The 25384-nt window shown below is 35.9% G+C and overlaps 1 protein-coding gene across 1 annotated transcript; it reads right to left on the bottom strand.

Moving 5' to 3' along the window:
* Nucleotides 1-3129: 3129 nt before the first annotated feature.
* On the bottom strand, nt 3130-23969 carry LOC129877492 (THO complex subunit 2-like). The gene is made up of 13 exons (XM_055953001.1): nt 23764-23969; nt 23068-23193; nt 22210-22251; nt 16906-16965; nt 16739-16801; nt 16326-16406; nt 11903-11974; nt 11781-11828; nt 11586-11654; nt 11357-11490; nt 10247-10340; nt 9957-10150; nt 3130-3525 (listed from the first exon to the last, which is right to left on the bottom strand). Exons 1-13 carry the CDS (start codon nt 23896-23898, stop codon nt 3441-3443), a joined length of 1203 nt encoding a protein of 400 aa, XP_055808976.1. The 5' UTR covers nt 23899-23969; the 3' UTR covers nt 3130-3440.
* Between the last annotated feature and the right edge of the window lie 1415 nt (nt 23970-25384).

Here is a 25384-nt window from a genome sequence, read left to right as displayed (position 1 = left end):
CCTAAAGCATCTAGATCATGATAAGCTTGTTCATAGAAATCATGGAAATCCTTTATGATGAGAATACTCTAGTTTCAAGCAACCTTAGTTTAATTAAAACATAATTGATACTTTATCTAAAAGCATTCCTAAATCACAGTCTCTTCAATTCATGATGCATGCATAATTATCAAAAACATAGTGCATAATCATAGAATAGGCATAATACATGGATTCATGTAAAATGCCTTGGAAACATGTGATTAAAATTAAATCATGAATAATAAGATCACTGAAAATGAATAAAATCATAATTTATTGAACCCAATACATAATCATAAAAATTTAGGGTTTTGAAGGAAATCATAAAAGAGAATTTGGAGATTCTTTGGGATACATAGATGGAAAGAGATCCATGGATGAAATTCTCACATGCCTCAATGAATCCTAGCCTTGAAACTTGAAGAGGAGACTTGAATCCTTGAAATCCTAGCTTGATTGGAGAAGAAGAACTTGAGAGAGAATTTGTTGAGAGCCTTAGGGGTTTTGTGTGAATGAGATGGGATATGGGATATTTGAAGGGTAAAAATAGTTATTGGACTTAGGAATAGGCTTAAAATGACATAGCTTAGGCATTAAAATAATAGAAAATAACTAAAATAGACCTATAAATTAACTATCGAAGTGACCCTGTGAGCTGACCTACAGACAACCCAAACGTTTCGTAGGTCAACTTCAGGAAGTCAAAAACCACAAACCCCTCATATGATTCGTAGATCACTCTATAGGCCGTACGCCCTGCTCATCCTATTTAACCTTGAACTCCAACTCTCTGTTCCTCTCCTATGACCTCACTTACGGGCTATAGGTCCCATCTACAGAACGTCCCATTAGTCCATAGAAAAACTTTAGAGGCTTCAAACTTTCCAACTTTCAAGACCTCTTCTACTATGGCCTTGTACAGATTGTAGGACTTTATATGGTTCGTAGGTAGGCCTCGTGCAATCATCCTCTAAAACTAAAATTTTCCCAAGTATTGAATTGATTCCACGACTAGTTCCTATAGCCCGTTGAACCTTTGACGGTTCATACATGGGCTCGTTGAACCTTTGTACCAGCAATATTTTTGAACTGTTTCTTTTTTAATCGTCTTTTTCATTTCCCAGGTGTAACAATATCTACCTATAAGGAATATTCATCCTCGAATGATACTCAAGTTATCATGAATAGAGTGGAAATGAGATATAACAACCTAACATGAGTGCAAAATACAACAAAATGCATAAATTCAAGGAACAATCAATCTCAAGCTAAAACATGACTTTAAAAACTAACTTCATGAACATGCATGTATGTGGAAACATGAGAATAGCTTAAACGTATGAATCCAAGACATTAAATCATAAGGATGTAATACCCCAAGCTGAAACTGAAATGGAGGGAAATAGATAAGGATACCACAATATCGTATTGGCTTTGGCCTCCCAAATAGCACACTCAACGAATTGATTCCTCCAAAGATATTTCATGGAAGCAACTTTTTTATTTCTCAACTTCCGGACTTGATGATCAAGAATCTCAACCGGAACTTCTTTATAAGAGAGACTTTCCTTCACACCCAACACTTTTCAATGGCACAATTTAAATAGGATCACCAATACAATTTTTTAACAAAGAAACGTGGAACACCTAGTGCACCGATGTCAATTCTGAAGGCAAATCTAACTCATAAGCCACCTTACCAAAATGCCTCAAAATATGATATAGTCCTACATAAGGGGGACTATGATTTCCTTTCTTACGAAAATGCATTGCATCCTTCATTGGCGATATTTCAAGTAAACACAATCATTAACTTTAAAATTGACCTCTCTTCTTCACATATCTGTGTAGGATTTCTGTTGACTTTGGGCAGTCCTCAACCTCTTTCTAATGAGTCAAACTTTTTCCATAGCCTCATGACCAAGCAACTGGAGATTTACACCTCCTACCATAGAGAGCCTCAAATAGAGCCATTTGAATACTGGAGTGAACTATTGTTATAGGCAAACTCAATGAAAGGCAAATGGAATATTAATTACCCTTGAAATCAATCACACAAGCTCTCAACATATCTTTCAAATTCTTAATAGTTTGATCAACTTGACCATCAGTCTGAGGCTGAAAAAGTTGTACTAAGCTTAACTTGAGTACCAAAATCCTTCTGAAACGATCTCCAAAAATAAGAACTAAACTGAGTACTTCTGTCAGATATGATACACAATGGAACACCATGCAGCTTAACGAACTTTTGAATGTAAGGTCTAGCATAATTCTCCATTGAATAAGAAGTCTTAATTGGAAGAAAATACACTGACTTAGTCAATCGATTACAACAATTCAAATCGAATCATGTTGATGGCGAGTGTGAGATAAATATTAATAAAGTCCATATTCAAGTCTTTCCACTTCTATGGAGGAATTCTAATATCTTGAGCTAAACCTCCCAATTTTTTATGGTCAATATTCACTTGTTGGAAATTCAAACACTTATCCATAAATTCCGCAATATCCTTTTTCATGTCATTCCATTAATAGAATTTCCTCAAATTCAGGTACATCTTAGTAGGTCTCACATAAATAGAATATTGAGAACTATGAGCTTCCAATAAAATTTGTTCCTCAAACCATCAACATTCAGAACACTCAAACAACTTTGGTAATGGAGTACACCATATCCCCCTTAGGAAAAAAACCACTATTGTATTTTCTGAAACCGCTTTCTTCAATTCAACTAGCCTTAGATTACTATCTTGTTTCACAAACACATCTGATAGAAGAGATGATTCTGAGCTAATTTGCACAATAACACTACCAAGTAAAAATGTAACAAGGAGGAGAAAGCTCAACTTTGATTATTCCCTCAAGCTATTGGGTTTTAAATAGTGGAGTTTGACTACTATCCAATGTTGCAACATTGATCTCCTTTTCTCGTATAGCATTTGAAGAAGAAACAAAAACTCATGATCCCATATTTGACATTTTTGCGGAGGATTAATCTCATAGCAACAAGGTCTAAAACGGGAAAGCAAACCATAGGTAACATAATTATTGGAAAGAAACAAATATTAGTTAAATCTGACTGATCATAACTAATACACAAATAATTTACTATACTCCAAACAAAGAGAAATGATAGTATCAATTAAGAGTCCACCCTTGCTCAAAAAATTACAACAGTTAAATCTTAGTGAATGGATAATGAACCAAGAATGTATTAAGACCAATTACCACACCTGATGCATAAGTAGTTCCGAAGAACAATGCAAAAGTGTGATAGATGATTGATAACGGCAAAAAAAGCATAATTCCCCGGTGTCATAGGTTACCTTTCTATCTTCCTCCCCCGTGACGTTCCCAAAGCGATTGGGAATTGAAGAGGGGAGAACGAGCAGACATCAAACGATTAATGAGATTTTGATTTACCTGAATAATCCATCACATATTTGTACATGCTCTGCTGGATTAAGATGGGAGAGACGGTCAAACAACACATGAGCATGATACCTGGCAGTAATAAATGTTATCTGTAAAAGTATCCATATGTATAAATTATAAAAAAGAAGACAGAAGAGCGAAAGACCAAAATACCACAGAAGGAGTCAACAAACATGGAACTCAAATGATTTTACCTACATAGGATTACAGAAATATTTTACCTGCTGGACAATTAAAAAAGGGATATCTAGGGAAATTGAAGCATGCAAAATTAAACAAAAATGCTCTCAATTAATAGTTTGGTCTAACAATACCCCTGCCATCATTAGTTTAGTCCTAAAATGCCCCACCACTAATAGTTTTGTCCAAAAATGTCCCTATTGTTACTTAATGGGTCAAAATGTTCTTTTTCCAACAAATATATTATATCTTTTCTTTTTAAAAACATTTTATTTTTAATAAATATAAAACTTTTAACAAACGCTATTCTTGTTTTTTTAGATAAGAGTAATTATGTATTCACAAAAGGATCATCATTAAAAAAATGATGAGCACAGGTCACTTACAATCACATCAGAGCTTATCAAAACTACCCAATGGGAGATTACAAATTGCCTATGAAATCAACAAAAAGTTCTGTATCCCTCATCATATCATGTTTACACCACAAATACAAAAGACTAAGACAATTCATTCTAATCTTATGAATGTTGTTTCTTTTATCCTTGAAACATCTAGCGTTCCTTTCTTTCCACAGAGTCCACCAAATGCAAGTTGGGTTTAACTCCCACCAGTCTTTAGCAGAGTCTCTTCTTCCTATCTCCTTCCATCTGTCTAGTAAATCCTTAGTGGTCTGTGGAATTACCCAACACACACCAAGGATAAAAAAAATGTTCCATAGGTTAGTACCAACCTCGCAATGAAGGAATCAAGGAACAGATGCCCATTGAATTCAGCATCTTAGTCACACATAAAGCACCTTGAGCAGATCTATCTTACTTTCTTCTGAAGCACTTCATGTGTTAAGCATGCCCTTCTACACACCAACCAAAAAAAACATGAGACCTTTAGAGGTATTTTTATTTTCCAAATTAATTTCCATGGCCAGATTAGCATGACTTTACTATGAACATTCCTTTACTTTGTAATCTCCATATAGGCTTATCAGGTTCGATAGAGGTACCTAGGAGGGCATTTAGAACCTGAAATAGGTTAATGACTCTCTCAATCTCCCAATCATTGAGGGCTCTTCTGAATAAGAGATTCCAACCTTGAGGGCTCCATATCTGGAAGATTGTGTCCTTGCTCTGTTGGTTGCGCATAAACTGTGTGTTTAGGCATTCTTCTCCAATCCATAAATCGTACCAGAAGTCAATTTTTTTGCCACTTCCCACCTCTAGTGAGATGTTACCTTTGAAATGTAGCCATAGTCTTCTGATGGTTTTCCATACACTACACCCAAATGATCCCAGAACCTCCTCAATCGACCAATGGCTTTGCATGCCATATTTCTCAATGATGACACTCTTCCATAATGGCAACTCTTCAGTGCAAAATCTCCACAAACATTACTGAATAAGACGAGTTCTGAAGACTTAGTTTTTTATACCCAGCCCCCCATGCATCCTGAGGAGAGTTAGTACGTCCCACTTGACTAGCTTATACCTCCATTCTCTCTGTTCCCACTCCAAAGAAAAGATCTTCTAAGTTGGTTGATCTTCCTCTTAATGCTCTTTGGGATAGGAAATAAACTCATCATATAGGATGGGAGTGCATCTAAGACTAATTTGACCAGTATCAACCTTCCTCCCAAAGAGAGGTATTGACTTTTCCCCCTTGCTAGTTTCCTGTCACATCTCTCCAGTACTTCATTCCACACTTATGTGTCCTCTTTTTTTTCTCCCAAAGGCATGCCCAGATACTTAGTAGGTAGTGTTGCTATTTGGCATCCCAGATTGCAAGCTAGCAACTCCATGTTACTTACATAATAATTGGGTAAAGGAAACTCTTTTGCCAATTAACATGGAGCCCAGATATACCTTCAAAGATAGTGAGAATTGCTCTGATGTGTCTAATTTGTGTCACCTCAGACTCACAGAAGATCAAAGAGTCATATGCATAGAGTAGATGGATAACCTCCAACTCCTTATCCATGTTGCCCTGCACCTTAGCTTTAAAACATTTTAACCATCCATCGCCATTTGCTTTTCTGAACATGTGGTTGAGTCCTTCCATGGCTAGAATGAACTAGAATGGTGAGAGAGGGTCTCCCTGCCTCAACCCCTGTTGTGATTGGAAGAAACCCTCAGTTTCCATTTATAATTATTGAGAGCATAACAGTGGATATGTAGAACCTTATCCAATTAAGCCACTTCCTTCCAAATTCCATGACCTTCAAAATCTTCAGCATAAAAGGCCAATTGACATGATCATATGCCTTTTCTATGTCCAACTTACATAAAATTCCAGTATTTTTTTCCTCAACTCTAGAGTCCTCCAATTCATTAGCAATAAGTGTAGCATCCATAATTTGCCTTCCTTTCAGAAAGGCCATTTGATGTACATCAACCAACTTCCTATTACAATCTTCAACCTCTCCATGATTAGTTTGGAAATAATCTTGTACACTCCTCATATCAAACTGTTAGGTATAAAATCTTTTAATTTTTCTGCTCCAGCTTTTTTAGGAATCAATGCAATGAAAGTGGCATTGAAGGACTATTCAAAAACTTCATTTTGATGAAAGTTATGAATTGTCAACATCAGGTCTTCCTTTAATATTTCCTAACAGGATTTGAAAAAACTCATTGTGTAGCCATCTGGACCTGGGGCTTTGCCTCCATCACACTGTTTTAAGCAATTTAAGACCTCGGTCTCAGCGAAAGGTCTTTGAATCCAGATCTGCTCCTCTTGAGAAATAGTTGGGCAATCCAAAAAGTCAAAACAAGGTCTCCAGTCCTCAGGTTCACTATAGAGTTTCCTATAGAAACCAACCATAGTGTTTCTGATTTCTGAAGGATCTTCTACAACCACCCCTCTGTCTATTAGCCTGTCAATGGTGTTGTTCCTTCATTGTGATGTTGCCATTCTTTGAAAAAATCGCTTGGATTCTTCATTTTTTGCCAGCTCTTCCAGTTCCACTACTATGGTGGCTCTTACCATCATTTCATCCACAGTCAAGTCCCTTGTTTCCTGAAACTCATCAATTTCAGCCAATTCTTCAAGTAGACTATTCTTTTTATTTACTAGCTTCCCAAAATTTGATTTGCTCCATTCCTTTAGCTTCTGCTTGAGAATTCTTAGTTTGACATTAAGCTTTAATCTGGGCATCCTTCAACCAAAAATTCAGTCCACCAAGCTTGGATCAAATCAGTGAAACCCTCCACTTTGAGCCACCAGATCTCAAACTTGAAGTTTGATCTTTTTTGTTCCCAATTTCCACATTTTAACATGATAGGGCAATGATCAGAGAGCACCCTAGGTAGCAACTTTTGTTTGATAGTTTTGACCTTTTCTTCCCATTCTGTAGAAAATAAGAATCTATCTATTCTAGCTGCGGTGTGATGATTAATGCCTCTAAACCAAGAAAAGATTCCGCCATTAAAATGAGGGTCATGTAATTCCATCTCTTGTATCCACCTTGAGAAGCCAGACATAACAAAAGTGATTATGTCACATCCTCTTCTTTCTTCCATGGTTCTGTTGGTGTTAATGTCTACACATGTGAGCCAAGGACCATCACATAAGGTTCTGACTGCAGCCAACTCCTCCCAAAATAGTAGCTTCTCATTTCTAGCATGTGGAGCATACACTCCAGTGAGGTACCAGGTAAAGAAGTTATGAGTTGATACAAACTCATAGTTAATGGTGGTGGCCTATTTTAACTTGAGTCCCACTTCAAATTCTACAGTTCCACACCAAAATCCCCCCCCCCCCCTCCACACACACACACACACAACTATCCTCAACCTCTAGGTAGCCACATTTAATCCACCTACATGATAATAACTGCTTGTCCATTGCTTCAACTTCCTTGCTTATCTTTGTTTCTTGAAGGCAGTAAACATCAACTTTCCATTTTTGCATTAAACTATTCACCATTGTTCTCCTTTTTTGGCTGGTTAACCCCCTTACATTCGATGTCAACAGATTAACTTTCATTTAAAAGTTAAACTCAAGTTCCTCCCCCTACTTCTGCTACCTTCCACTTCATTAAAGCTGGATTTTAGGTTTTTCAATTCATTTTTTCCAATTCCTCTACTCATTGGAGTAGACACTGCCTTCCCAGGCCCTTTATTATCTAACAATTATTTTCTCTCATCAATCTTCATTAACATTGCTGTGGTTACCTTTTCAAATCCTTCGAAAGCCACCCCATAAGTATTGCTCAGTTCTAAGATATTTGAATTAACCCAATTTGATGCTTTTGTCTCGATAACTTCTTGAGAAATTAGAAGTTGAATATTGACTACATCAGCATTAAGGATATGTTGTATCTGCAAATTGTGTTCTGTCTCTTGCGTGTTATTGGTAAGCAGTCAATACAGGTCGGCCCAGCCCATCCGAGCCCATACAGGCTTTGTAACTTTACAGGTCAGGCAGTCTGGCCCATTATTTTGGCAGGACAAAAAACAGCCGGCCCAATCCACAACTACGTGAGCTACGGGCAGCGCCAGGCCAGTCTATTTTTAAAAAAAATAAATATTCTAATTGAACGAAGTTCTTGTGATGGTGTTTCAGCTCCTTTCCGTCCAGTCATACCATTCGCCAACCATTCCATTGATTCTTTTGATGTCGAAAGACTTGAAGCCTGTAGCAAAGTAAATACAATCCTCTATAGTAAAGAAAGGTTTACAAAAAGGAAAGGGTGAGGGAGAGAGGTTCACGGTGATCAGAAGGACCACCGGAAGGGAGAGGTTTGGGTGGGCCTAAGCCATTTCTTGGATGTTGTGCCTGGAAGAAAAAAAAGCTTTTATTTCAATGTCGAATATCTATTCTTGTTTGTTTTCCTTTCAAAATCACAATATTTCTTCTTAATCTCATTTTATCAATTAAAATAGAATATCTACATGCACCATTTTAACCGAAAATATAGGTGTATATATATATATACATACACGGAAAACTACACAAAATAGACCAATTGTGAAATATTTACCCAAATTGGACCCAACTCAATATTTACCTTCATAGACTCATGGCCCAAACTATTTACCTTCTTACTCCACTTTCTCCCTTTCAATCCCTTCCCTTGTTCCTATTTGATACCATCAGAGTATATTATACTTTGATGGTATCAAGCAATTTATCAAGAAGGAAGAGACAGTGCTTCAACGAAACTGTTTGATACCATCAGAGTATCTTATATACTCTCATGGTATCAAATGCGCGAAATAGTTAAAAACAAGGGGTATGAAAATAATGGAGTATCCAATGGTAAATAGTTTCTTTTTGGGGGGTATAACAATAATTATCCTTCATATATATATATATACACACACACAAGATCATAGTAACCCCATCATAGTTTCATTTCGATAATGATAAAAAGAATTCTAATAAAATAGAAAATATCCTTGTATCTTAATCGTTTTCCAATTAAAATAGAATAAGCATTTGCTAATGAAAAACTTATTATTAGGAAAAGAATATGTTTAAAAAGAAATGAAATAATATATTTATTTGGGAATGGGCAATTTTTTACCCTTTTAAGTAACAAAAGGAGCATTTTTGGACCAAAATATTGACGACAAGGGCATTTTTAGACCAAATTATTGAGTACATTTTTGTTCAATTTCGCATAGCTCAAGGGCATTTTTGACCCTCTTCCGATCAAAGTAACCCTACTCTAAAATGAATTCTTCCAACAGAGAATACTCCAAAGGATGGTTACTAAATTTGCATAACCCTTCATGAAAGGAAAAAAAATGAGCTTATGAAACAAATCACGAGTAAAATACTTTGCAATTATACAAAGATTAATTAGGAAAACACTGATTAAAACCTCACAAGTATGTAAAAAACTCTTAAGAGTTGTAGGCTGCTAGCTAGACCACACCGCAAATAATCCACTAAATTAGAACTGAGATAGATTTAAAAGTTGAAACAACCCAGTGTAATCCCACAAGTGGGATTTGAGGAGGGTAGGAATGTACGCAAACCTTTACCCCTAACTTCATAGGGTAGAGAGGTTTGGAATTCCTTCCGATATACCCTCAGAACAGGCAGATAAAAGAATGGATATTATACGCCTAATGTCTGGCACAAAGACAAAAGTAAGCTGCTATCTCACTAGACAAAAGAACTGATATTTACTTTCTAGAAGAAAAGGAGAGACCCAAAAGCTATAGTCAAAATATAAAACCAAGAGAAAAGATAGTCGAACAATTACATACATAAAATCACTCGGAGCAAAGTAAAGATGAACAGATGAACAGAACACACACACCAGCAAATGCAAAGGTAAGGTTATAAACATGGAACTTCGAAATCAAACTTACCAGTCATCCACTTCAAGAAATCCCATAAGCAAGCCCAGGGGTTGACTATTTTCTAGCTCCGAGGAACGCTCAGCAACTGCCTCTGTTTCCATGTCCAATGCAGCATACAGATCCACTGTCACATCTCCTTGTTTCTCTTCATCCATGAGATCCTTTCCAGTAGCAGCAAGATTTATTCTACCTATTTTGTTAGCCTACATGAATCCAAGAGGAAAGCTAAAATAACCTCCTAACCAAATAAGCATGCCGAACTTCAAGCTAAAATACCCGCATTGAACAGAAGTATTCACACTAGAAAAAGTTGGAGCCTCATTAAGTCTCTTAGCTGAAAATGCATTGTAATGGTCAAAAGCATCCCCCTCCTTGGGAAGTAAATGTGCATAACTGAAACAAAAACCAGGTCACCAGTAGCAATAAGTTGAATTAAATCTAATAGTCCAGATTACCTACCAAGAGGTGACTAGAAAGCCCAATTATGCTTTGGGCCTTAAGCAACTCAAATTAATCAGTAGATGCTTTTGCTTAGAATAAGCAACTTCTTATATCAATAAAAAGAGGATGTAAAGATCTTACTTATTTTCCCAGAAAGAGAAGACAAATAAGTAGCATATTTCTTTCCCTGTATACATTTTATTAAGCTTACAAGTCTCTGCCTTTTGTTACCTACCTAATGCCCATTGACACCAATCTCAGGGCAACATCCTTTTTTATTATTATTAAACGATCTTTTCGATGAAAACATTCATACTATCCTTATAGAAGCAGTATGTTGTAAACAAAAGAAGCCATGAAAAACACACACGAGATGCTCTTACACTCCTTAAAAATACTTTTATTTGGTCCAACGAATAATAGCACCTTTGATTAGCTATTTTGTTCAACTATCATAATTCACACTAGTAACCAGCATCAGAAGGCATCGGTATCCTATACTCTTAGTAACGTCAATGTGCATGAGATAATAAACAAAATCACCAAGTCAAACTCTTACTTGGTTTTTCATAAAATACACAAAAATCTTTTTATACATTTTTTTCCGACAAGGTAAATTTCTCGATTTGTGCGTGTCATCCAAATTCTTTTTATACATAAAGAAGGTGTCTAATGAAATACACAGTTTAATTGACATCTATGGTTTGTGAAATGGATAATAAATAACAAAATCCATTTCTGCAAGAACCAAAAAAAAAAGAATACAATCAAGCACGAAGACAAGACATAATACTTTCTAGCAAGAAAGGTGGATGTTCATGGACAACAGCTATTCAGAGCTTATTTGAAGCCTAATGTTCACTACAAAAGTTAAGTACCCCTTTTTTGGCACTCAAATACTTAAAAGAAATTGTAAAGGGGAGGAAGAAAAGGTGGGCTGAGGTAACCAAGTACACAGATATACTCACATGCTGTCAACATCAATGAAGTCTCTTTTCACCAGCAAGGCTGTTAGCTGATAAAGTTCACTCGGAACAGGATCATTTACTTCCAGACGTTGGTAGTATTGAAACTTAAATCCAAGAATTTGGGAGGCATGGGACTGCAAATAATGGAGAGAAAATGGAAAACAAATGCACTTTCAAGACTCGGAGAGCTCCACAAAACAAGAAAACAGCAAGACAACCACAACTATACCTTGGGAAATATGGGAATCAAGTCCAAAAATATACTATTACCAGGCTGACGTTCAAAACACTCCAAAACCTGTAAAATCATAGGCCAAAGACAGAACAGAACACTGAACTTTCAAAAGTTTAAAAGGAATGGAACTCAAAAAAATGCATAAAAAGGAATGGAAATGAACGATATAATTATGGATAAAGAACGCACAATATCAAACACTCGGTTTGGATCCAGATCAAAGTGCCCAATCAGCGACTGCATATGGTCCAAGAATTAGAAATACATAAAAATGAGATTTCAGCTACCAGAGTGCTGAGGTGAAATAAAACCTTGATTATGCCAACTGTAGCAGCTGAAGCATTCCGTGTAGAACCCTCTGGAATTTGACAAAGGAGAGTGACCTACAATTACAGTCAATGGAGGGTCAAATTAAAGGAGAAAACAAAAGTAAAGTTGAGCTACAAAGAAGTGGAGGACAAGAGGTAAACATCACCAAAAGCGAGCATGAACTACTAAAAATTGCCTTAATTAGAGAACAAACGCACAGAGAACTTTGCTTTGCACAAAGCAAGAAAGGAATGGGGATAATCGTTTTGCTTGGAAGGAGAAGTGTAGGTTTGGTCTTTGATCTTTCTTCCCTTACTTTAATCCATTGACTAGAAGTGTTCAATAATTATCACCTTCTAAGAACACTACAGAAAGGGAAAACGAGGTGGAGCTTTAGGGGAAAGGATGAAAGTTTTCACCAGGCACTCTGCTGTATCTTTAACCGTCAGTGTTTAAGGACAACCAGTTTTCAGAGGACAGGTAAAAGTCCACCAGTCACCTCACACACTTACGTGTCATTTGTTTGCACTAAATGGGGTCCGAATCTGAATGCTTCAAATCTCAGCCCATTAAGTGCATTTGCTTTCTGCATTTTAAAATCTCTTAATGAGGGAGGCGAGATTGAAATTATTCAGGAGATGCACAGATGCCTCATTGAGGAGGTGTGAGAGGTTGTCTATGGCGGGTCTGAGGAAAAGTAGAGGTATGCCAAAGAAGTATTGGGCATAGGGAGTAGACAGGACATGGCGCACCTGCAGCTTACTGAGAACATGACCCTAGATATAGAATATAGAGAAGGTTAGTAGATAGCAAAGTATTGTTCAGTTTCCATCATCACTATGCAGTATTAATATCACCCTCTTATCTTGTTCTTCGATTTTATTATTACATGTTTGTTTAGCTTTAGTTATCGTACTATATGTTGTTACTATTGTTCTTTTCTCAATTATTTTCGACCTGACTGCTTTACTATAGTATTTCCATCGGAAACCTCTCTACTTCACAAGGTAGGGGTAAGGTTGCCTACACACCAACCTCCTCAGACCCCACTTCTAGGAATACACTAGGTATGCTGTTGTTGCTGTTTAATGGGTCTGAATGGACCTGAATAAATCACAATTCAGACTTATTCAAAAATGCTACTTTTATTTCCCGAAAAGTTCACGCTTCTCTTTTTTTTTCTTAGACAGAAAATTTCACACCTCTTTTATTTTTGAGAATCGTAACAGTATATTTAAAATCACTTAAGTGTGCAAAAGAGTAGATCAAAAGTGATCTACCTACAGACTACCTAATGTATCTACCAGAGAATCTGTACTCTCTACGTGGTTTTTTTTACACCAAAAATAAAAATAAAAGGATACAATTCATCTTAACTTTTTGCATTGAATTGTATGTCTTCAAAACTTCTTGAGTTTCTCTCTGTCCATACTGAACGCCATATGCAAGCATGGACCACTCCACCACTGTTTCTGTCTCACTATGTTCCCCTTGTTGTTCCAAGTTCTAGCAGATCAGCAGAATTAACAGACATAGTCCATCTAAGCCCCACCAAGTTTAGGAACAGAAGCCACAAATGAGTAGTGAAAGGAAAGTGTATAAACAGATGGCATTGGATTCTAAAGCTTTCCCATATAATCACACCTTGAAGGCTTGAACATAATTAAAAGCCCTTTGCTCTTGAGTTTTCCTGAGTTAGGCAAGCATCTCTAGCAACCAGCATGAAAATCATACAACTTTGGTAGGAACTTTACCCTTCCAAATGCACTTCCATGGCCAATTCACAATGGATTGGCCTGTATGTGAAAGGTTAAGATAATCTGATTTAACAGTATAAATCCCATTCTTATTTTTGTTCCAATAATGAGTCTTCTTCCTCCTTGAAACCTTTGAAAGCTTCTAAATTAAATAAAAAATAATTGATTCTCCCCAGGTCCCAATCATTTAACCCTCTCCTGAAGATCATATTCCAGCCATTCAATCCCCAAGCACTATCCAGTTTGATGTCAGGAAGTGATGCTATAGAAAAGAACTCAGGAAATATGTCTTTTGGTGGCCCATGACCTACCCATTGATAATGCCAAAATGAAGTCCTTCTCCAATTGCCCACCCTTGTCTAGTATTCATTTGAAAAGAATCACATAGTTGCCTGATAGCTTTCCAGACCCCTGTCCATGAGGGGTGTTGATTGGACTTGTACACCACTGATCTGTCTGGTTCTATTTTTCACCAGTGACAATTCTCCATAAGGCATCAAATTCAGAATTGTACTTCCACAACCACTTCAAGAGTAAGCTTTGATTATGTGCTTCTAAGTTCCTACGACCTATGCCACCTTCCTTTATGCAGGTCATGAGAGATTCGCAATTAACCAAGTGCATGTTCCCTATCTTCCTCACTCACGAAGGCTCCCTCTTTAAAGACAAAAGTAAGAACTCCAGTTAAACAGCCACACCCATTTTTTCTCTTTTTTTCATTGCTAATTTATTTTGGATTTTCATACTGACTCCATTCACTTTTACTTATTTACTATACTAAAAATAAATGTTCACTTTTACTTGTCTAGTTTGGAATACCAAGCAATGATTTATCATTTTATACCTATTTTACCTCTATTATTAAGTACTAATCATTTCATTTCCCAACATGTAGATGACTTATAATAATTAGGGGTAATATAGAAAAATTACCATTTTACTTATTGCTTCTTAAGGGATGTATCAAGTCAAACATGGACAAGTAAACATGAATGGAGGGAGTATTATTAAAGACTGCAATTCAATGGAGTTTCAGCATAAACCCATTTGGTTTCTTCCAACATCCTATTACTAGAATGAGATGATCCCCTCAAATTTAAGATATAAGATTACATAAACTTTTATTTGTTTGTGATGGACCAATAATAGTAATAGACTCTTCTTCACCAAATGAACAAGAAGGTTGAATCTGTGATGGTAAAGATCAATTTTCTCGTTATTATTAAGGGTAAATTACTCAAAAGTCAATTTTCTCGTTAATAATAAATAAGTTAATAGAATGTAGAATGTTACAGAGAAATCAAGATAAGGGAGGTCACAGTAATAATGTAAACCACAAGAAGATTAGTGTTAAGAAGCAAGACCGTAGGGGTGGTTTCTAAAATTAACCTTCGGCTTTATTGTTTGGTTGGATAACTTTCTTTTAAAGATTAAATTATGTTGAGCTTAAAAATTTATGACAACATTTTGTGTTTTAATTGATATAAATTTTTCTTTGTAGTCTACATAGTTCAAAAAATTAGCACATTTACATTTTTTATCAAATTATAATTTTATGTTTTTGTTTGAATTAAAATTTTCTCTTATATTTTATTTTAATTACTATTTATATGGGTTGTATTTTATTGTGTTTACACATATAAACTATACTCAATTCACATATTTAAAAACAAGAAATTGTCCTAATTATTCTGTGTTCAGTCTAGACACAGCATCTTAATATTCAAATTTGCATTCAAATTCAAACATCTTAATATTAATGAAAACAAACGACGCCTTAAAGCATCTCCTTTACAAAGCCCTCCAATACTATCTGCATATGTAGTTCAAATGGGAATTCTTCATCTCAGAACATTCACCTTCCAACAACTAGCCTCAGTTCGGCTATATGAATCCTAAGTTAATCATTCTTCACTAATAAAAAAGACATGTCTACTAGCAACATCAAGCCTTAAAAAGAGTACTAAGAACTTAATCTAAAATAGTACGATGCATAAAAACACAATCCGCAACTGATAGTACCTTCCACCCACACCAGCCCCTCAAAAGGAACAACCTGCTCAACCATATAACTTTTAGGAAATATTAACCTGGACCATAACAATTGGCCATTCTTCAGCAACTATAAGACGCACTTCCATTAGAGCAGAACACACTGAACAACATAATGTGAATCAGGATTGGAAGTCAAAGATCAAGACTTCTTGAGATAAATCAAAAATCAAAAAAGTCAAAAAAAAAAGTTCATTGCAACATTTTTTCATAGTAAAAAAATCAAAACTGCACATGGATGTAAAAGAACAATTATCAATATCTCCTAAGCAACAAAGTCAAAAGAGATGGTCCACAGGAGAGCTTCATTTTAAGCATACGACAGCCTGGAATGGTCATTTATCCATGCTCAGAAATAAACTAGCTCTTGCTTACCTCCCATAGGGATATGGAAGTTATGAACTAGAAGTTGGAAAAGTTTAAGCTACTATTACCAGCTCAAAGTGGAAGCTAAGCTCCTTATTGCCTCCTCCGTATACAAACTTAGATTTGATTGCAGTAAGATCACCCAAAGGAAATAGAGAAAGAGCATCCAGAGCAGTGACTAGCAAAAAGAGGAGATGCACAGAGACTAGAAAGACAACAGAGAGGAGAAAGACGAAGAGGAAACAGTTACCAGCTTTGCATAACCTTCACTTTCTTCGCGAAGAAGGTTAAACTTTGTTTGCTGATAAAGAAGACGAGTATTTACCCTAACCTGAAATCCATTACAAAAGGATATCACACTTATGGAAAGTATCTTCATCCACAATTTGCAAGCAATATGTTAGAGTTTACTGAATAAAAACCAACAAAAGCAATGAAGAAAAGGACAGATGGGTTCATTAACATATTAGCTCATATTAGCCAGGAAAATTTCACCAACCCTCCGAGTCATTTTATGCAAACAATAATCACCAACTGACAAGCACACTCAGTACAAGATGTATTACAAACTAGCCGGCAGGGATGACCCCGAGCAAGAACGATAGCCCTAAAATATATATTAAGCAGCACCTCCTTCCTTACTTTGGGAAAAAAAAACTATACCTCTTTCGACTTCAAATCTGCAGCCTTTATCTTGATCATCTCAGACTCCCACAAAAACTCTTCCTTTTCACATGAAAAAACATTTATAAGCTATCATTTTTCAAGCTAGTATTTAACAAGAGCAAAATCGTAGAAACATATTAAGTTAGAAACAAGTAAAGAGGTACCTCACATCGCTCCTGAAAAAATCTCAAAGGAACTAAAGCAGATTCCACAAGCCATTTTGCCTATAAAGAAGACAAACGCAAACTATGTAAAGACAAAATACATTAAACTTCAAGATGGCTTTCTACTCTGAATTAATTTCTGCAGAACAAGCTGAGTTTTTTTCTTGTTTTGATTGTTAAAAGTGCAGAACAGGCTGAGAATTGACAGAAGAAAAGGAAAACAGAAAGAAAGATACAGCAATAGCAACTACTTCTACGTCTTGATAAGTATATTTCAAATCAACTGATCTTTTTTAAGAAAGATAACAATGATTTTGTGTAAGCTTATCAATGCCTAATCCATGAGTTTTACTGTTAAGACCAAAGTTACGAAGTAAAATTGATGACTAAAGGTTTTATCCATGTATATGTAGTAATTGTTTGTTACAAGGGGTGATTAAAGTCAAAACAAGCTGAGACCAGATCTCTCTCTCTCTCATACTCTTTCCACACAATCACCGCAAGGCTAATAGTTGAAAACAGTAAGCTCTATTTCTGAAATTTGCAACCACTAGGTAGACATGTGATAAGTATGACAAAACTGTGAGCTGAAATTCAAGATTGCCATAGAGACATATGATATCACCTGTCTGAAGACTGGCCAAAACATGAGCTACAGTTACTAAATCTTGATTGCCAAACCTATAACGTGATTGCACTCTGTGTTCAAAAATGAATTTCCGGAAGACAAATTAGGAAACTCGGTCAATGCTTTTAAGAGGGGTATAAATAGTAGAGACATGAATTTGTAGGTGATGCTACAGCTAGGAAGCCAAAAGCAGCACGTCCTATGTTCTTAACAAGCTCTATGGCAAATTGATCTTCGGTAAATACTTACCAAACCCAATGTTTACACCAAAGCAAGTAATTTATCCATACAAGATTGTCAGTCTTATAGTTGTTTTATAGTACTTACCTTCCACTTTTGTAGGCACCTTTTAACACTTAACACCCCGGTAGCAATTCTCCAGTACAACCATCCGGTTTTAATCATATGGGTAACATCTCCATTCCATTTATTATTCCATTCTCTTCAAACAATAAGCCCAGATATCTAAATTGTTTGCATTTTGGCACTGTAATCCCATCCAATCTCATGTTGATTAGACCTACAATGCACGTATTAAGTCTTACTTCTACTTATCCTAAAACCATTAAAAAAATATTGAAAATGGAAACTTTTTCATCTATATATCTGCAGGTATACTACATCAATGTAGTCCCCGTTTCAAAACATATTACAACCTAACAGACTCCATCTGTGCTTTTTATCACAAATAGTCTAAGACGTCAAAAAGGTCTTCTACCTGTACTAATACTTCTTGTTTACACCAAAAATAATAAAGAGCTAAAGAATTCATCTTAAAAATCTGTAAATTGTTCTTCTTGCTCTCAAAATACCTTTGATTCCTTTCTTTCCACACTGTCCACCATATGCAAGCTGGACAATCTTCCATCTCTCTTCCTTTAATGTCGTATTGCCCACATTGATCCAGCAATTTAGAAGTTGTGCTATGTTTCTTGGTTTCACCCAAGTGATCTTTCTAAGAATGCTAAATATTCTCCATATTGATAAGCCCATTTGCAATGCAAAAAGAGATGGTTGATTGTCTCTACCTGTTCCTCACATAAGTAGCACTTGAACATAGTTGGAACTTCCTCTTCCTCATATTTTCTTGTGTCAGCAGTGCTTCCTTGGCTAGTAACCATGTGAACCAATTAACCTTGTATGGGATTTTAGTTCTCCAGATCATCTGCCATGGCCAGTGCTCTATCTTGTCATTTGAATGATTGAGGTCTTTGTAAGCTAAATTGACACTGAAGACCCCTTTCCTGCCAATCTTCCAAACAACCTTATCTTCCCCATCAATCAGATTACTAAATTGTGCCATTATGTCATGAAAAGCCTTTATATTTCCCATCTCCCAATCATTTAAGTTCCTCCTAAGATGCAAGTTCTACCCCTGTCCTGTCCACATTCTAGACATTGTTGCATTTTACTGGAGGCTTAGAGCATACAAGTCTGGAAATAATTGTTCCAAAGGTTTTGGGGTTATCCATTTGTCCTCCCAAAATAACACCTTCATGCGATTACCCACCTGGAATCTAATACTAGATAGAAGCAGAGGCTAGAGATTTCTTACTGATCTCCAGATACCACATCCATATGGTGTAGTCACCATCTTTGTCATCCACCTATTCTCCATCTCATATTTTTCCCTGCCACCGCTTTCCATAGCATATTCTCTCCTGTCATAAACTTCCACAACCATTTTACCATAAGGCTTTTGTTTTGCCTTTTCATGTTCCTGATCCCCATTCCCCCTCTTTCTTGTTTTTTATGACCTCTTCCCACTTGACTAAAAAGAATTTCTTTTTATCTTCATTTCCCTGCCATAAGAAGTTTCTTCTCAAAGCATGTATCCTCTTTATGACATTGTCTGGTGCTGGGAACACAGACATCATGTAAGCAGGTAATGCATCAAGCACATTGTTAACCATAGTTAGTCTACCTCCCCTAGACAAGTATTGGCTCTTCCCGTTTGTCAACTTCTTCTCACACTTTTCTATCACTCCATTCCAAATCCCCTTTGATTTGCTCTTTGAACCCAAAGGCATACCTAGGTATATAGTTGGTAGCTCCCCTACTCTACCACCCAAAACTTCTGCCAATCTATCCACCCCAGCCACTTCATTAATGGGATAAATGAAGCTCTTTCCCTAGTTGATGCGTAATCCAAAAACTGCTTCGAAGGTGATGAATATTACTCTTAGAATCAACATTTGTTCTCACTGCTTCACAAAAAATAAGAGTACCATCTACATATTGTAGATGAGTGATCTCCAAGTCATTTAGTGCACTATTGTCCACTTGGAAGCCCCTTACCCAACCCTTCACCTTTGTTGTCAGAATCATATTACTCAAGCCTTCCATGGCTAATAGATGAACTGGAGACCTCTACTTCCCTCGGTACCTTTTCCCCATCACCCTTCACCTTGATTCGAGCCCAGTGAAGGTGGTTCTTGAGGTTTGTTTCTTCCTCTGTCTCGATGAACCCGCTGCATTGGTCTCCGATTTTTCTGAAGATTTTCTGGAACCATAAGTTCAAAGGGTCCCATAACTCTTATCCATACCAAATCTCTCTTTACTTTCTCTGGCCAGCAGCCGAGGTTAGCTTCCACCCTTCAAAGACTAAGCTCATCTTCTTCCAAACCCATTTCCCCAACATGACATGTTCTGCTGCTACTCTTGATGGGAGTTCAAATAGGAATTGATTGTCGTTCATAGCAAAGAAGCTTACTCATATGGCTGATCTCCACGTGTTGCAAGCCCCTCTTCTTACATCATTCAAAGATGGGGTCTCCTGTGGTGTACCTTGAAATCTGCTGACGATGCATCTATTGAGAAGATTTGTCTCCACCAACAGTGCTACATATGCAACCTCTATGCGAGCATCATTTGCATGGACCTTTGCTTTCTTCATGGAGTTTGTCATCCACCTGCTGCTATGAACTGCCTCCTTATAGGATGTGCTCGATTGCATTTCAATGTTTACTTGAGTGTTTAGCTCCATTGTAGGCTGATAGATGAACTTAAATATTTTGTGGACAATATTACACCATCCCCCTTTGTATGAAGATTTCGGTGTAATAATTACAGATTTATTCTATCCTTGAATAGCAATAAAACTGATATATATGCCATTTTCATTGTATTTAAGAGAGCAATAGAACTCTGCAAAATGGTCCTTCAGATTCCGTCTCCTAATAACTTTTCCTTGTACCTTGGATGCCTCAATAAATATTGAGACCAACCACTGCAAGACTTTAATGCTAATCTTTCTCTTCTCATTAAGTTTCTGCTACTCTCTGTCCACTCGTACCAGGAATCTGTTCTTTTGCATCTGGTGATTTGTATGATTTAAATCCTGCATTGTAATAAATGTTGTTATACCCTGGTGATACGAATCTAGCCATAGTTGCTGGAAAAAGGCCCCCCGATCAGTGGCTACTCAATCTTAGCTTAGAATAGGCTAACCTCAAAAGTCGTGCCTGGGAGCATTTTTTAACTTCAATTATATAAACTTGATTTTTTTAATCCTAAAACCATTACTCTCTAAGGTGCTTCTCTCCATAGTTCAAGCTTTTCGTTGACACTTCGTCAATTATATCAATATCATCAGCAAATAGCATACCAATAACAACATACCCAGTGAGACCCCACCTAGTAGGGTCTGGGGAAGGTAGTGTACGTAGGCTTTATCACTACCTCGTGAAGGTAGAGAAGTTGTTTCCGAAACATCAGCAAATAGCATACAATAAAAACTATGTTTTGACCAATTTGCCCTTCAAGGCCAACGGAGAAACATTTGTTCTTGACCTAAAGCCTTCTCCGGCAAACCCATCTTCAACATGCTCCGAGACAACTTCCCCCTTCCCACTACACTGCCTCTTACAAATATGAAGTATTGCAAGCTTGATTCTTGTCTTATGTTTGTCGAAATGTCAACATGGCTCGAATATGTTGTATAGTAGTTCATAGTAGTCTTGTTACTGGTTATTGTAGATTGAAACAACAAAGGAACGTTTGATCGTCGCAATGAGCTAAAGGATTGGAATCAAGAAATAATAGATGTTAATCATGTCATTGACCAAGTGCAAACTAAGAGTAGCAGTTGCAACATAGTTTTCATTGAATCATAAAAGACAAACAATCACATCCACCGTTAAGATCCAAATCCTATCTAGCACATGTTTCTCCCAAGCCAACAAGTGCAGAACACAACTTATCTAGAATTAAAGAATGGGTCCTTAACAGGGTAGCATATGAAAATTAATGCACTTTTATTTATTTTCTCCATCCTAAAACTTGACCCACTTTGATAGCTCGGAGATGTAATTCTCTTTATTACTCCATCCACCATTAAGATCCAAATCCTATCTAGCACCATACTTCTCCCAAGCCAACAAGTGCAGAACTCAACTTCTCCAGAATTAAAAAATACGTCCATAGCAAAGCAGCACACAAAAACTGATGTACTTCTCTTTATTTTTTTCCAGAATTAAAGAATGGGTCCATAGCAAGGTAGCACACAAAAACTGATGTACTTCTCTTCATTTTCTCCATCCTAAGACTCATCAATAGCTTAGAGATTTTTTCACAAGTTCAATAAAAATGTTTGAAATAATAGCTTCAAATGCTAGACTATCCAAACAAAGAGACACGAGTAAGGCACACAAAAGAATAAAGGAGATCAGGCTAACCAGTTTGTTAACACGTTGACGATTTTCTCCCGGTAATGACAGCTGCAAAGCAAAAAATATTTCATGTGTATCAGTATGATAAATGTCCTAAAAGAATATTCACAATGCCATTGCATAAATTAGCAAGTGCATAGGCAAGGAACAAGAGCTAGCTTCTTGCTAATTTTTGCTGAATCAAGCTCTTCATTTAGAAAAGGAATATCCATTAAATTTTTCTCTTATTTAATATGTGAAACCAAAAGAACTATATAAGCGATATCAACAAAAGTCTCGCTTAGGTTGGTATTTTTCTCTGGGATCTGGATTGATTTTGGAATAATTGATTCCCTTGGAAAATAATACATGTTAACAGCAAATAATTCTGAAATAATTGGTTTTAGATAAGAAAAATCCGGACAGTATATGTCCCCTGCATCCTATTGTAACTCACACATCTGTCCTGATAATAACCAAAGAAACCCTGAGAAATCACTCCTATTTTCCACCTATACCTAGTGCCACTAATGCTAGTGCTAACAACATATAGTCAAGTTTGGCCTTCTGAATTGAGCTTTTACAAGTCGATACTCGACTAAATATACTCATCAATTCATTAAACTAAGCTAATGCTAAGAAATAGTATTCACAGAACTCCAACAAAGAAATTTGATGTTTCAGGTTGGAGGTTTATAAGCCAAAATCAAGTGGTGTTTGTTTGATATCTAAAGCATCAAGTGAATGAAAACAAACAAAGATACCCCTGTATCCTTCTATTTATGTCTATTTTCACATATTAAGAGTCAAAAAGTAAACAAATATGGACAATAATTTCAGGATTAATAGTTGACAATAAGAAGAAATGGGAATACGAAAACTCACATCCTGAGCCAATTGGGTAACAATATCAGCCAAACTCGACCCTAGCTCCTCCTGGGATGCATAATCCACAAACTCCACACACTCTAATGCCATTTTACATTTCTGAAAGGGCAATTCACCTCGAACCTTAAAAACAACCCAAAACAATCAATTCACAGACCTTAAAGCAACAAACCAATGAAAATCAACGCTAACGAAAATATCCTTTCAGGGTGTTTTGTTTGAATTCTTTTATATGATCTAATCAGTATGTTGTTTTAAATTCAATAAATTTACAAACAGAAAGTAGTGTTTTGCAGCAAATAACCAACTAATCTCATCCAAAACGATCAATAATTTATCAATTAGCTATTTATTGACTTTCCAAATAATCAAACTTGTCAGAAAATCACCTTTTTTTTAGCAACTAACCAAATTTTTAAATAAATGGAATAAGCTTTTCTATCAGTTATGTAATAATGGATTTTTTAAATTATCAAAGTTGTCCCTTTTTTTGCAGATAGCCAACTATTAGTTCAAAAAGTTACTAGTGAATTATCTAATAATTGTTTTTCTACATAATCAGACATAGGAAATAAGGAAGTAATATTTCAACAAAATGAATGGATTTTACTCAATTATATAAATATAAGCATGGAACTTGCAAATAATCCTAAGTATCTAAAACGAAACATAAATAAATAAATGAATGAATACCATAACCCAGCAGAGCTCATAGAGAAAGCGAAGAGTGGGAAGTGGTTGAGAGAACTTGAAGCTAGTGTTTCCATTTTTCAACTCTTTGATGGAGTCCTCTGTAAAGTACAAATACTCCAAAGGTGAAAGAGACATTTTTGTTGTCGGGAAATGACAAACCCTGCGAGCTAGGGTTTCTTCACTTGCTTATTAAGAATTAAGATAGAGAAACACCAAATCCTAAATTGGGGAATTTTCCATGGGTCACTACAGATATCACTACAGATCTTATAGCTATGCTTATGATGATGGCACCAGCACCTTCACTTGTGGTTCTGCAGATTCTGTTATCGCCTTTTGCCCTGTTCCTTCTGCTAGGTATGTGGCAAACTTGCTTCCTCTGTTTTGCTTAACTTCTTATGCCTAGAGGCGGACACAATTTTAGGTTTATATGACTTTTGAATTCACATCTTTTTTTAATCCTTCTTTTTTTATTAATTATGGGCAAATTTTAAATATATAGGATAAAGTAAAGGTAAATTACTTAGTTGAATTGAACGTGTTTTAAAAAATATTTATTATTTTTAAATATATTTTTATTTTAATAATATTTTAATTAAATAAGATAATATATTATTTTTTTATTTGGGGAAAAGAAAAAGGGCGCGTCATTATTTCTCTTTCTTTTAGGGCTTTTTCTTCATTTTTTCTAGCGTCATTATCCCTCTCTTTTTCTTAGGGCTTTTTCTTCATTTTTCTAACTCATCATTCTTTCTTTATTCCTTTATCTTTTTGTTTGTTTCAAACGAAACTCATAGGTTTTAGGTGCACGATTGTAATGGAAGGTCAAAAATCTTTTAGAAAAAGCCCACGAATTTGAATTGTTGATTCAGCAGACGGTGGTGAAATGAATGTCGGTCTTACTTTTAGTTTGAGAATTTCTGCAAATCAATCTCCAGAAGAAGGTGGTGGTGAGGTTAATCAAAATTTTCAAGCAATGTATGTGAAGAAAAAGGGCAATAGAAGTTAGAAAAAAAAATCACTGAGTTGAGTTCTAAATCTAAATCAAAAAGAAAACAAGTTGATGTTGCATCGACATCTAAGAAAGTTGTTGACAGATGATTTTGAGGATTTATCTCCTCAAGGATTTATCTCCTCAATTTCAGTCAAAGAAAGTGAGACATATAATTGCTCAGGAGAAGAATCCAAAAAGTCGAAATCGATTATGCAAAAATACGGCTCTGTCGGGGAGTCTAGAATTAAGTATGTGATTCTACCAACACATTATTTAACTGATAGCATTTTCAATTTGTTTATGTGTATTTTTTCTTAGTTTGTTGTTTTGAACTTGTGTGCTAGATGTTGAAGAAAAATGTATGTATTTGATACTTTTATTATAGTCTAAATTTATTTGCTCAAGTTTATTATACTTCAGTGATCTATAGACACACACATTAAAATTGAATTAGAAGAGAATTAGAGACGAATGAAACTTGTAGCTAATGAAAAAAAGTCTTCAGTGATCTATACACTACAAAAATGAATTAAATTTTGAACTAAAATGTATTACACATACATTAAAGTTGAATTAGAAGAGAATTAGAGATTAATGAAACATGTAGTCAATTGAAAAAAGTCTTCA

The sequence above is a fragment of the Solanum dulcamara genome, chromosome 12 (genome assembly GCF_947179165.1).
Source record: "Solanum dulcamara chromosome 12, daSolDulc1.2, whole genome shotgun sequence".
Lineage (NCBI taxonomy): Eukaryota > Viridiplantae > Streptophyta > Magnoliopsida > Solanales > Solanaceae > Solanum > Solanum dulcamara.
The sequence above is the reverse complement of the archived record's forward strand: the minus strand, read 5'-3'. Positions and strand labels throughout refer to the sequence as shown.

Bases quoted from the DNA above. Each gene is read 5' to 3' on its own strand.
- LOC129877492 (XM_055953001.1), bottom strand. From the start codon at position 23,898: ATGTCTCTTTCACCTTTGGAGTATTTGTACTTTACAGAGGACTCCATC. The intron at 23,194-23,763 runs GTATTCATTCAT...GTTGTTTTTAAG, and splicing joins ATGAGCTCTGCTGGGTTATG to GTTCGAGGTGAATTGCCCTT. The intron at 10,151-10,246 runs GTGAATACTTCT...GGATTCATGTAG, and splicing joins AGGCTCCAACTTTTTCTAGT to GCTAACAAAATAGGTAGAAT.